We start from the raw sequence: 14,721 nt of genomic DNA on the forward strand, positions 1-14,721 counted from the left end.
ACAAAACTTGAGCTGGAGAGCTAATTTCTGCTCAAAATTTTCCTTTTTCATTTTAATGATTATCAGCATGATTTTATAGGATCAGCCAATTATTTATGTTGTTTGTGAAAGGGATGAAACATATTTACATAATCTTTGGCAAGACACTCATACATTGGACCTCTGCTAAGGAAGAAGTGTTGCTTTTTTGGCCAAGGCCCTCTGAGGTTCAAAGGCAGCACTAGGTGCTTGCCAAATCTGGCCTGCTGCAGCCCACCCCTGACATACTCTATGCTACAGCCACAGGCAGGCAATGCCAAAGAACTTGGCTTCACGCTCTTCTTTCCCTTGCCGCCTTGGATGATAGTAGCAGCCTGATTGTGTCAGCACAGAGAACCCTACACTATGCAAAATTTATTGTTTTGTACTGGTTATTTGATTTCAGTCACTTTCCACCATCCAAGCAACATGTTGTGACCCTCTTCTCCCAGTGTGAATTCATCATCCTTCACTCTGATGCTCTCCAGTTTATTTTGGTCAGGAGACAGAACCAGGAACCTGTGATCCTAGATACCTTCTCTTTTTTTCTCACTTTGAAATACCTTAACTGGATCAAGTATTATGCCATTGCATAGTACACACTCAGAGAAGCAAACCTTTGAGGTGTGTCAAGTACCTTAAATTGTACTCCTATAAATCAGTCATCAGTGCTGGCATTCGTGGTCTCTTTGTGTCTTGGTACTGTGGTCCCATTCATACTGACAGTCACAGACTTCAGGCTGTACTTTCCAAATCTTCTGTAAAATTGCACTAGCTGGACCCCATCCTCCTTGTGATGGTACCATAAAAATATTTGAACCAGATTTTATTCAGTGATATGAGAACATAATCAATATTCCTATGCTGCCACACAGAATGCGAACTTGAAAATATTTGTCATTGTGCTCTCAGCAAAACAGTAGTTTTCCCCTCAGATAAATGATTGAACACAGAATTATTTATTTTATTCAAATTTGGTTTTGGAGCTATGGTGCAATCATTTGGGCTAGTTTAAACAGCTAGAAACACTGAACACTTCTTTTATTGTAGGTAACTGATGCGTCTGGCTGGAGCAAGAATGGTGATGGGGCTCTTGTCCTTGCAATAGCGGATGTACTAAGGGAACTGGATGCACAGCAGAAGGTGTGGCTGCATTCAGGTGTGGTGTAAATAAGGCTGGGATATATGCAGTGTGTGGCAGTGTGGGGAAGGTCAGGGGGGAAGGGTGGAGGGGGGTGGTAGAGACCAGGTCCAATGGATTCCCTGTCAGCAAAGCAGGGTGCGTCGGAATGAGTGCTGGTGCAAATGGGGAAAGCGGTATGGGGGCAAAATGTGCCCGAGAGAGGGGTTGGAGGTGTGTCAGGGAAAGATAGCTGCCATGCGGATGCACAGATGCTGAGACAGCAAAGTGTTGCAGCAGTGTGTGGTGGATGGTGGTGACAGTAGCATGCTGCTGAATGGGAAAGGTGGGAACTGCTGATGTCGCAGAGAAGGCAGCTGGTCCTGGGGCAGGCAAAACTGTAAGGTGTTTTGCCAGAAGTTGTTTCTGCATGTGCTGCTGGGCTTGCAGCTGCAGCAACCTGTATTTGTCTACTTCCTCTGGTGAAAACATGATAGGCTGCTGCATTAAAGGAGAGGAGGTGGATTTACTGGACATTTCCAGGTCATTTACTGTGTCACCATCCTTCTGCATAGCATTGTTACAAAGAGAGTCTGAACTGCCTTCTGCTTGGTTCAAGTCCATGTTTACATTGTGTAGTTCCTCTTTGGTCTCTGTTGAATTAGCAACAACAGAATATCTGTTAGAGGGAAAAGCACCAGGAAAATCATTTGATACTGGGTCACAGCTTTGTATAAAAGGTTGTACTTCACTAATGAAGAGATTGGATTTTTCCTTTATTGCTGTGTTCCTTTTTCTGCTTGGGCTCTGACAGCCTGTTCCTATTTGAATAATGTCTTTAAAAAGACAATGATCATAATCAGTGCCTGTTGAAAGAGCAACATTAGTTATCTCTGACACTTCAAAGTTTTTTTTCTTCACACTGGTTTCCAAAGAACTGATTTCATTATGCCCCATGTCATTTTTACCTAAGCTTAGCAATTTCTCTGGAAAAGGTAACACTGCAATGTCATCTACTGATGATGAAAACTGAAGAGCAAAGTGACTTCGCAAGTGATCCTTTAATTGTACCCCACAAGTGTTTGAAAATCTACCTGAATTCTGCATTTGTTCCTGGGTTTTCTTGAACTGCACTCTTTCTAAAAGTAATTTGGCTGTCCGTGACTTTCTTTTTCCGCATATATCTTTTGACAGGGTTTCAGAAAAACAAGTGTCAATGTTGTTTGACTGACCATTCACATTCATAGAGTCATAAAATACAGTTTCAACTTTTCCCAGCTCAGTGTTAGAGCACCTTTCTGCTTCCTCTTTTGTTTTGTTGTTACAGTTGTCAGTCTCTTTTGAAAAGGATTCTGAACTGCTATCTCTTGATATTCTACTACTAGATGATCTTTCACTGCTTCTTGAATCTCTGGTGGAACAACTTTTCGAGATTCTACTTCTACTATGTCCTTTGCCAAAACGCCAGTGTCTACAACAGCTGTGTTTAAATCTGTCTCTGTGATGTAAAAGGTTATGTCTTGAACATTTTTGATATTTAACTGTGCCCTTCTGGGTATAATTTCTAGTTCTGTGACTTCTACTATGATAAAGATAATCTTTGTTTCTATCATCAGAAATTAAAATACACTTGTGCTTTCTGTGTTTATATTTGTGCCTTTCAGCTGCCTTTTTTTTATTTTTACAACCATAAAGCAAATTATTTCTGCTGTGTTTTTTTGACGTGGGCCTCATGTAGCCTTTGTAGCCACTGTTAACTGAAGTGTCAGAATAGCTGGAATGTCTGTCAGAGGACTTCTGAGGAGATGGGAATCTCCAGCATGTTGTGTAACTTCCACATCCTTCACTTTCTGAATATCTGCTGTTTGATCTAGAGTTATAACTAAAGAAACTTCCACTAGAATCTTTTCCACTGTCACTTTTATCACTGCTGCAGCTGGCCACACCTTTAATAGAGCTGCAGTCATTTTTGTTTTCATGTTTTTCCTCAGAATAAATGAAATGACATTTTGCAGCTTTTGACTTTTTAATCTTAGACATAAAAGCAGAAAAGGAAATTATTTCATTTCTAATGTTCTGATTTTTTCTTTCACAGCTATGAAAATGATGCTTTAAAGGTCTTTTCAGTGTTGTAGTATGAAGACTTTTTTCTGTCACATAATCCTTTTGTGAGACATCAAGGTAAGCAGGCACTTTGGGTATATTTTCATTCAAATAATCTGCAATGTATTTTTTACCATTTTCATTCATTTCTTTTGCTATGTCTGACTCAGCTTTTTGCTTGGCCTTTCTTGTATTTAGGGAATCGTTCATCTTCTTTGGTTTCAACAACTGATTATCTTGTTCATTTGACATTTGCTTCTGTGTTATTAAACCTGAGGGTTCATTTTCATCAGCAATCATATTTATAGAATGGTCTTTACAGCTTGCTTTCTTTGTTTCATGCTGTTTACCATATTTGTGATTTAAAGAGAGTCTGAAATCAAAATACAATGGATTACAGCCATATGAAATACAGGGCTCAGTTTTTGTAAACAAAAGTAATTCTGTGGGCCACTGAAGAAGAGTGGTGCCATCTTTGCTCACTACATGGACGAAAGGCAATGACGAGGGATTAACCTCTTTAACTATGGTCTCTCTTGGAAGCATTTCCACATTCCCGTTTGTGTCTGAGCTCTCCAAAGATCTTTCTCTTTTTTTCACCCTAGGACTGCCATTAATGTTGCTTGCATATCCCAGCTGAGGTTCTAGTTGTTGGGGGGGCTCAGGTAATTGGTTAGGCAGGTGGGAATTGCTGTGCTTGTAGTTGTTTGGCTGTGTACAAAAGTTGCTAGTTTGGCATGAAGGTGCAATGAGAGTTTTTAACAATGGCTCAGGCTCATTCAATTTTCTTTCTTGCTCTGTTTCCCTAAGTGAAGCAGAAAAATTCAAATTTGAAAGCTGTATTTTGACCTTTTCTTCTAATTCTCTATCACTATTTCTGGAATTTTCCTTTAGCATTTTAGGTTTTGCAGCTACTTGACTTGATACACTGTTATCCAAATCCATTTGGTCTTCTGTAGTAGGTGGCCCTTTATCCCAGCTTACCTTCATGTCCTCCTCCAAAAGTGTACCAGAATGACAGCCCTCAAGAGCTTTCTTTGGTTTATAGTTCAGGGATTCACTAAAATCATTTCCTTCTTCGGAGTTCTCACTGAAGACTGATGCTGAGGACTCAAGCTTCAAAGGGACTTTTTTAGAGAATGAGAAAGACACTCCTGCCCTTTGAGAAGTACTGCTGTTATCTGGGAACACTTCATTTCCAAATCCATGGAGTCTTTCAATAGAGGACTGGTGCCCACTTATGTTAAGCTGCTGTTTCTCCATTATGCCGCTAGAGAAACCCTGTCCTTGACTTGTGGCAGTTCTTTGAGAATTGTCTATCACCCTGCCACCCTTGTATAGGAAAATGCCATCTGATGACTGCTGCTTTTCCATGACTATTCTGGGGGCTTTAAGCAATGGTCCACTCTCAGTGATGCTGTAAGGTAATGAAAAAAAAAAAAGAAAGCTGTATTAAGTAACCATGTTAAGACAGAATCTGCATTTGACAATGTCCGTCTGGAGAGAAAACTTTCTTTTATGAGGGAAAACTAAGTTCCTAAAATTTCTACAGGGTAAATGTACAGTCTATCCCTGAACTTGGGTTTCTGTATGGGCAAAAAAGTCTTTACACACCGGAAATTATATGATTTGAAGTCAGCACACAAATGCTCTTTTTTCAATTATGTACATGTACATTAAGAATAAACGGTATTGTCTTTACTTTGAATTTATATCATGAAGAATCTGGTCTGTGGTGTCTTGTTTTCTGAGAGGCCACTGCCAAGGAAACTGTGACTTGTTCAAAAAGATATGCTTTCACTTGGAGCATCTGCAGAATCAAACTATAAGAGAAAAGGCAGCATTCTGCTTGTTTGTGTGTAAGGGTGTATGTAGGATTCTTTTAAGAGTAGTTTTTAATTTTATCTTTATATTGCTTCACAATAAATCACTTTGTGAAATATTCAAAGCTATAGTAATGCTAAAACTATCATCAAAATTTGTTGGGAAAAGGACATAAGATGGATTTATATCAATATTAATGCAATTTTGGTGCAGCTATTATCAACCATCATTTGACTTACTTTGCCATATTTTTCTGCATACTATTTTCATTAATTGCACTTTTTCCTCTTCCCAAAATCTTCCAGATTTTTAATCTGTGACTTAGTTTCTTCTATATTTTTTAAAATCAAACTATTCTAAGAAAACCTTAATGAATACTGTAAATCATTGATTTATTGCAATAGATAACTAACTGTTGCCATTTTCAATTAGAGATCATAGAATCATGGAATTGTTTTGGTTGGAAAAGACCTCTAAGATCATCAAGTCCAATCACTAAACTAACACTGCCAAGCCCACTGCCAAGAACCATGTTCCTCAGCACCTCATCTATGCATCTTTTAAATATCTCCAGGAATGGTGATTCCACTCCCTTCTTGGGAAGTCTGTTCCAGTGTTTAACAACTCTTTCAGTGAAAAAGTTCTTCCTTATTTCCAATATAAATCTCTCCTGGTGCAACTTGATGAGATATATATAGGTACCACACAAATGTTTTTCCAAGTAATATTTTAAACGTACACTTAATCTGAAAAATTATCTACATCTGCCATCAATGCAGTACTGCAGTATATTTAGGTGAAAAAAATTTGGAAACAACTTCAGTTTGATTAAAAATTAGAAATTATTTTAATTAAATGTAAATAAATTACAACTGATAGATATGCTTAATACCTATCTATAAATAGGCTAGCATGTTTGGTTGTCATGGTTTGACACGATAGCCTTTTCTAGTAAGGGGGAAAGGGCTGTAAAGATGGGTCCTGTAAGAAGTTGCTCAAAACTCTCCCCAGCTTCAAGCCAGACCCACTGCTGGGGCTGAGCCAATTGGATGCCTCCCCAATCACTTTTTAAGAACAAGCCAGAAGAGGAGGCTTCTTCCTGTTCCTTCCTTCTTCTGTCCCTTCTTCTTCCAGCTGGTGGTGTTGTAAGGAGTAGGAAGAATGAGAGAAACAACCATGTGGACTCCAAGGTCAGTGAGGAAAGAGAGGAGGAGGTGTGCTGGAGCAGAGACTTCCCTGCATTCTACAGAGAGGACTGGTGAAGCTGAGGTTTGTTTGCATATCATTAAAGACCCCATATTAGTGGTAAAGACTCATTTTGATAATGACTCTGTATCAGGGGAGAGACTCATTTTGCTAAGCCAAGGGCAGTGACTATGGCTGGAGGAGGCTGTGTCTCGTGGGAGGAACCCACTCACTTCACTACAGACCCCCAGCAGGAGCAGTGATTCTCTTAATTAAAACTATAGCCGGAGCAGGCCGAGTCCTGAGGGAGGGAACCAATATTCACAGAAGCTGTAACTGTGAGGAGGAACCTATAACAAAAAAGCTCATTAAAATTATGCCCAGAAGAGGCTGTGTCCTGAGGGAGGGACCCTGTATCTGCAGAAGCTGCAAACACGGTGAAGAATCCACATCAGAGATATTCACCAAGGACTGTGTCCTATGTGAGGGACCCTGTATCACCAGAAGCTGCAACTGCTGGGAAAACCCACACCGGAGAAGTTTGTTAAGGACTGTGTCTCAGGGGAGGGACCTCGTATTAGAGCAGGGGAAGAATGCAAAGATTCATCCTCCTCTGAGAAAAGTGGCAGAGCCCATCTGTGATAGACTGACCATATCCCCCATTCCCTGCCCCTCTGAGCTGTTGAGGGAGAGGGAAGGGTTGAGGGAAGAGACATCAGGAGCAGTGAGCTGGGCCCGGGAAGAAAGGAGGAATGGAAGAGGGAGATCTTAAAGTGCTGGTTGTAATTTTCTCATCATTCTACTCTCTTTTTGCTTTTATTCTATTCTATTTCTTGTAGGTAGTAGAATAAACTTTCCTACTTTCCTCTCTAAGTTGAGTACTGGAGTCTGTTTTGCCTGGAACCGTAATTGATAGCGAGCCCTCCCTGCCCTTGTCTCAATCCACAACAACCTTGCTTATCTTTTTACTCCCATTTTACTGAGGCCTCTGTTATCCTAACAAGGGTGGGGGTGAACGGGGGGCACCAAGCGAGAGACTGTTGTGGTGCTTCTGTGCTCGCTGGGCTAAACCACAACATTTTTGGTGCCCAACGTGGGGGTCAGGTCTTTGGGGCTTGGAGCATTGGAGATTAAATTTGAGATAAGGATATTAACTGGGAGTGGTAACAGGTAAAATTTGAACTGTGCTGCTGACTGATGAGTTTTCCTTTGGTTCTGCCTCTGGTGAAGGGTCGAGGGGTGGATTTTTAACACCTTAAAAAGTGATTTGCAAAGGCAAGGGGTCAAAAAATTATAAAAATGCATTGATCTTCAACAGTGGGAAAAACATAAAGACTCCCTGGAGTAGAGTCAACTTGGAGTATTAGAATATATATGCATTTCTGATAATATATTTGCATTTGCCACAAATTTGGCATCAGAAGATACAAATTCAACACTATTTGTAAATCAAGAAGGAATTATCTCTTGCAAAAGGTTTGTAAAGAGATTCTTTTCAAAGTCTCCTTGGTACAGCAAAATAAAGCTGTATTTCCATTTTTTTTCTGTGCACGAGATTAACAGTAATTTCATTGTCAAATTTTGTTAGCTGGTTGTAAGGAACTCTGTTGGAATCCAAGACACAGTACCCAGAGACAATAACAATTGTGTGTCTGTATAGACATTTGCTGAGAAAGGTTGACTTTCTGTCTTGCCTGAACAACCGAGACTGTCACCCCTCTGCCAGGATCATGGCTCTCAGACACTACTGAACCTATTAGTTGCTACAAACAGGAACAGCAAGCACTGCCTTTCCAGGTTCTTTGTAAGGGATTACGAATCCGTATTTCTTTCTAAACGCAAACCTGCTTTTTAACTCCCAGTCTCACTCTGGCTTTTCTATTATCACTGACCTCATTGGTCTATCCGAGACTACATCTTTAATTGCATGGGCACAAAGGCATCTTCCCACAGGCAGTTACATTTCTTTCAGTAGATTTGTATGAAAATGGGGTTGTAACTATTAAGGTGATACAATAGCACTAAGATGTTATATTTCAGCAGATTACTCAAAAACAATTACATAGGCCAAAATGAGTGTATAATAAACCCTCAGTGTTATTATTTCCAGGGTACAGTAAGCTTGATATCAATTTAAGAGGATACTAGTTTAATTCTCTACATAAGTCATTACAATCATAGATTAACAGAAACAATTGGTCTGATGGCAATCTATTTTACTGAAGTATTCAGTATCATTAACAAAGGAGATTTTTCAAATGTAAAGGCTTATTAGTATATACTTTTTACTGTATTATCTTGATATTCCCAAATAGAGCTAACAGTATTGAGTAAACTTAACTCAATTCCTTGTTTTTCATTAATGGAATGATGCATTACTCTACAGAGAAACTTTGAGAATAATCTCACAGAATCACAGAAACTTAAGGGTTGGAAGGGACCTCGAGACATCAACAACTAGACATCATCTAGTCCAACTCCATGCCAGAGCAGCCCACCTAGAGTAGGTCACACAGGAACTCATCCAGGTGGGTTTTGAATGTCTCCAGAGAAGGACACTCAACAACCCATTTGGGCAGCCTGTTCCAGTGCTCACCTCACAGTGAAGAAAATTTTCCTTGTAATTTTTTGAAACCTCTTATGTTCCAGTTTATACCCATTGCCCCTGGTCCTATCATTGCATATCATTGAAAACAGTCTGGCTATACTAAAAGAAATGAAAATGATTAGGTACAGGCAATCTGAAAGGTGTTTTTCCTCTCTTGTTCACTTACTTTCAAATGAAGAGATACTAATCTATTCAGGTCAGTTTGAATAAGGTAAAATGGTGATCTTACAAAAACATCTTCAAATCACCTTGTTCCAAAAAGATGAAATTAACAAGCTACAGGAGAGAAGAACACAAACCTTCAAACAGCAAGTAATTAATTCAGGGGCTTTCAATTTTATGGTGTGCAGAACAGGAACATTTAGAGCTAGGGACTGCTAAAGAACAGGTTATAGTATACACAATCTCTGTACATTACAGAGTGTAGGAGTAAAAATATGGAGATTTGTTCTGGGACTGAGGAAAGCGGATATCAAAACATAATATAAATTTTAAATACTTGCCACTCTGACTGCTTCCGTAACTCTGCAAGCTGGTGGAGACGCTTGAGTGCTTTTTCTTGTTTCTTCTCATCTTTCCATGACTTTGAAGCGACATTTCGAGCAAATTCCCTTTGTTTTAAATCTTTCAGTCTCTGTGGGAAAAGAATAAAAAGAGAAGGTTTAAATATGTACACAGCAGATGCATTTCTTCTTACTCAATTAATTTGCTTTTGATGAAGTTAGTTTGTAAATAGAGAGTAAAAATATACTTGAAATGCTATCATCCTAAGAAGAGATTAAAAATACTCTTTTTGTGTAGTAAAACAAAATGACATCATTATTTAGCTGGTACATACCCACTTATGACTGAGAGCTTTTTAGTTTCTTATGAATATACAAATCTTCTGTTGTGTACAAATACACATAGAGACTCCATTTAATGTATTGAAAGTTTTGTTGTTTAATTTAGTCATGCCTATTTATGCCTATTTAATCCATAGGCATATAATGGAATAAATCTGAGCTCATGTGTGTAATATATAGATTTCTATACTTGCACATTTACGCATGGATGTGCACGTGCTGCTGTTTTGGCTTTGTAACTTTTAAAAACTTATTTTTCAGATGAGAGAACTACTATCTGAGATATCTGAACAGGAAATTATTTTATGGTTATTTTCACATTATATTATCTCCTTGAACATCTATAAATCATGTCATTCCTGTTGGAAAGAGCAAAGTTCTTTGCCTTTATTACATTTTTTATTAACTGGTTTTGCACTGCTGAAAGTATAAGGAAAAGTGAAGAAGAAGACGACACAAATAAAAAAACGTTCAAACCATCTGCTGCAAATAAAAAAAAATGATGCTTATCTTGCCTCTGAGTTCACTGTACTCTCTAGGACTCAGCAGGTTATATCCAGCCTTCCAACTTCCTGGTTCAGGTCCATGCTTCCATGTATCACGGCAAAAATGCCTTTCTCCCTTCACTAGTTCTCCAGTGGTATGGTATTTGGGGATGGCAGGTTTACAAGACAGTAGGGAATTCTGGTGCTTTCAGCCAGATGCTCAAACCAGAAACTTTGAGGACCAAGATTGAGAACTCCGCTGTTGCATCCACTTGCCCCTTTGTCTAGAGGTATTCCTGTTCTCTTCCATGAAATTTAGAACCATCATATCAATACCAGAAAATGCTATATTTTACATGGAGCCCAGGAAGATGTTTTGCAAGCTAGACTGAGAGCAGAAGTTTCTTGTTTGCTCTCAGCTTTTTGGAACCCAAGACGTGCTTCTGAGCACTGGTCTGCAGGTAAGGAGAGCTGGGCTGCCCATGAATCAGTTCCTCAGGGAGCTTGAGAGCTGGTTCTGAACCATCCTGATATCTCTGCACTGGCAGACTGCCTTGGAGGAAGACAAGAAGTCCAGAAAGGCAATTGTTCAGGAAACTGGTACACCACTAAGCAAGAATGGTCCTGACACCTTGGTGCCTGATGAAAATTTAACTGTAGTTGTCAGAATTATTTAGTCTGTCAAATCTGTATGTTCCTCTGGAAAGCTTCTATCAGCTCCAACGTCTAGTACTTGACTGAACTAGACTCTGAAACAAGACAGCAGCAAAATCCTCTTCAAAGCTCTTAGGCTTCAGTTCTTTGGAAAGAAACTGTTGCTTCATAACATTTTAAACTTTTCCTGTTCCTGTCCTTTGCTCTTCATTTGCCCTTTACCAAGCCATTCCCTCAACCTCATTTCTTGCAATTTACAGTAAAATGGATGAATATATGAGACAATGTTACTTTTGGTCCAAGAAAGAAGCTTTTAAAATAACATACTAAAGACAAAGCTGTAAAAGAAATTGGACAATCATTCCCAGAATGAATCTACACTTTCTGTCACCTAAGTAATATTTACAAGACTATAGAGATATTAAAGCAGTAAAGATCTTATCCTCCATAGAAAACACAGGCAGTCTTGAGTCTTAGTAACATTTGCAATATGAAGAAAGGGCAAAGAAACACATTTGAGAAATGTCCTTTAGTGCTGCAAGCTATGTTTTAGCTGTCACTGTGAGCTGTTCAGTATCACACATAAAGCATTCATGAGGAAAAACAGAAACAGTTTCTACCTGTCAAGGAAACAAAGACAATCAGTACTGTGGACTGCAGGTTCTGGAAAGTAATGACATTTCACTACTTTGACAGTTAGGATGATAATCAACAAAGCAAATGGATGAACACTAAGAATAGAAGTTCTAGCATTATTTTTGGTCTCTAATGGCATACAGTATGTGTCAAGGAAGTAGAGAAGAGAATAAAAAAATGTAGGTAAGCATTGCGGAGGACTCATCTACTGTGGAAGTAAAATCCAAGAAATCAAAAGTGTCTACAGTCTGAGCAGAGAAAGAGCTCTCCCTGCACATCCCCTTATTGAAACAAAAAAAAGTTGCACTGCCAGTGCTCCAGTTAGGAATCATAACGAAAGTTGTCAGCAATGTTGGATAGACTAAGGGAATGCCTGCTGAACCTGCAAAGCTATGTCGTTCTTCACTAATAACCCATGCTGGGCTCCTGACAGGCACACAAATATTTTCTGTAGGTGGTGCACAACAGTATGCAGCTGAGCAGGTGCCTGAACGACAACCCTAAGATCAGCAGGTGTGCTTCAAAATTAACATCTGCAATTGTATTTTTCATGTAATTAGGTACTTAACTGGGTATCCAAATACAGGCAAATGTAATAAATTATGATATATTTAACAGTGATCTTATGTCCTTCACCTGCTACAAATACCATCACCAGTGGTATCTAATTTTAGTCTCATGTTCTAGTCTTTCTCTGGTGCACATGTGTGTGTGAACATTGCTATGTCTAAGAGCAACCCACTCCTTTTTTACAAACACCCACACAAGGTATTATTATAAAGACTAAAACATAACATTCATTGTTATAGAAAGATTTCCTTATACAACCACCACTGAGTCATGTTAGCTCCTCTAAGACCCCCTTCTGAATCTATTATTTTCCTCCTGAACACTGGTATGAATCACCAGGAGTTCCAAGTGAGTCAATGAAGCCGCATCTTTGCTTCTTGCCTTTGCTAGACATGAAATATCAGTGGCCAAATGCCTGTACATTAGCAAATTCTGCTCATTCTTAATGTTGGGTTAGTTTTTACTTTTTTAAAATTGTCACTGTGGCCAGGACTTTCTTTTCACTGACCTACATGCATCTGTAACATACTCTCCCCTGGTTGCATTTGCAGTACTGAGATTACTTTCTTTCCAGAGTTACGATCCTGATTTCTATTCCTGTGTAGGTGAATGTTTCTCTGGATTTCTACTCATCTGATCGAAAGTAGTATAGTAGTTGCTTATTTTTTTTTCACAATCATTGAAAAGAAATAAGCACTTTTTCGGAAGAAATCACCTATTTTTAAAGCAGTTGTCTAAGAGAGACAAAGTGAGATGTAAAAGTACAGAGGATATTAAGCCAACAATTCTGCAACTACACTAACGCACGCAGCATGAACAACAAAGAGGAGGACCTGGAAGTCACCATGGTGCTAGAGAGCTATGACTTAGTTACCATTGCTGAAACTTGGTGGGATGACTGGAGTGCAACTATTGATGGCTACAGGCAGTTTGGAAGGGACAGGCAAGAAAGGAGGAGTGGAGGGATTGTCCTTTACATCAAGAAATGGATGGAATGTGAAGAGCTATCTCTGAAGAAGAGCCACAAGCAGATTGAAAGCTTATGGATAAGAATAAGTGACTGAGGCAACATAGGGAATCTTATTGTTGGTGTCTACTACAGGCTGCGCCACCAAGGGAATCTATTGATGAAGTTTTCTTACTTCAGCTACAGGAGACATTGCACTTACAGGCTCTCATCGGGGGGACTTTAACCACCTCAACTTCTGCTGGAAAAGAAGCACAGTAAGCTGTAGGCAATTCAAGAGGCTCCCAGAGTGCACTGAATTTAACGTCTTAATCCGGTAACAGACAGCCCTGCCAGAGGGTATGCGATGCTGGACTGGAGTGAGCTTGTCAGTGACAAGAAGATGGGAAGAAGCCTGGCCTGCAGAAATCATGTACTGGTGGAGTTCAGAGCCCTGATGGATATGGGTCAGGTGAATAGTACAGCAGAACCCTGAATTTTAGGATGGCAAACTTCCAGTTGTCAAGGAGCAGGTCAAAAGCACCTACTGGGGAGCTCTCATTTCTCAGGTGTAAGAAATCAGGAAAGGAAGGAAAGAGACTGACATCGTGTCATGGTTTTGCCCAGCCAGCAATGAAGCACCACAACAGTCTCTCGCTCGGTGACCCCCATCCACCCCCACCCTCATTAGGATAATCAGAGGCCCCAGTAAAATGGGAGTAAAAAGATAAGCAAGGTTGTTGTGGATTGAGACAAGGGCAGGGAGGGCTCACTTGCAATTACGGTCCCAGGCAAAACAGACTCCAGTACTTGACTTAGGAAAGTAGCAAGTTTATTCTACTACCTACAAGAAACAGAACAGAACAAAAAGCAAAAAGAGAGTAGAATGATGAGAAATTAAAACCAGCACTTTAAGATCTTCTTCCCTCATCCTTCCTTTCTTCCTGGGCTCAGCTCACTGCTCCCCATATTTCTCCCTCCTCCCCCCTCCAATGACTTGGGGGTGGGTAGGGAATGGGGGATGTGGTCAGTCTCTCACAGATGGGCTCTGCCGCTTCTCACTTCTCAGATGAGGACGACTCCTTACATTCTTCCCCTGCTCTGATACAGGGTCCCTTCTATGGGACACAGTCCTTAATGAACTTCTCCGGTGTGGGTTGTTCCCAGCAGCTGCGCCTTCTGCTGATACAAGGTCCCTCACACAGGACACAGTCCTTGGTGAATATCTCTGGTGTGGGTTCTTCTCCACAATTGCAGCTTCTGCAGATACAGGGTCCCTCCCTCGGGATACAGACTCTTTTGGGCATAATTTTAATGGCTTCTTTAGTGTGGGTTCTTCTCCACAATTGCAGCTTCTGTGAATATTGGGTCCCTCACACAGGACATGGCCTCCTCTGGCCATAGTTACTGCCCCTGGCACAGGGTCTTTAATGAAGTCAGTCACTGCCCCTGATGCGAGGTCTTTAACAAAATGCAAACAAATCTCAGCTTTACCAGTCCTCTCCACAGGATGCAGGAGAGTCTCTGCTGCAGCACATCTCCTCCTCTTCCCTCAGTGACCTTGGAGTTCTCATGGTTACTTCTCTCACTCTTCCCACTCCTTGTACCACCACCAGCTGGGAAAAAAAAAAGACAGAAGAAGAAACAGGAAGAAGCCTTCTCTTCTGGCTTCTTAAAAAGTGATCGTCGAAGTGTCTAATTGGCTCAGTCCCAGCAGTGGGTCTGGC

General features: G+C 40.2%; 1 protein-coding gene across 1 annotated transcript in view; it reads right to left on the reverse strand.

The window, feature by feature from the left end:
- Positions 1-1,024: 1,024 nt before the first annotated feature.
- The window catches only part of ZNF804B (zinc finger protein 804B), a 208,712-nt gene continuing 195,015 nt past the window's right edge, over positions 1,025-14,721 (reverse strand). Inside the window, exons 4-5 of the mRNA XM_061996613.1 lie at positions 9,362-9,492; positions 1,025-4,658 (exon numbers count right to left, since the gene is read on the reverse strand). Coding sequence (XP_061852597.1) covers positions 1,025-4,658; positions 9,362-9,492 — 3,765 coding nt within the window. The remainder of the gene's footprint in view (positions 4,659-9,361; positions 9,493-14,721) is intronic.

The sequence above is a fragment of the Colius striatus genome, chromosome 5 (assembly GCF_028858725.1).
Source record: "Colius striatus isolate bColStr4 chromosome 5, bColStr4.1.hap1, whole genome shotgun sequence".
Lineage (NCBI taxonomy): Eukaryota > Metazoa > Chordata > Aves > Coliiformes > Coliidae > Colius > Colius striatus.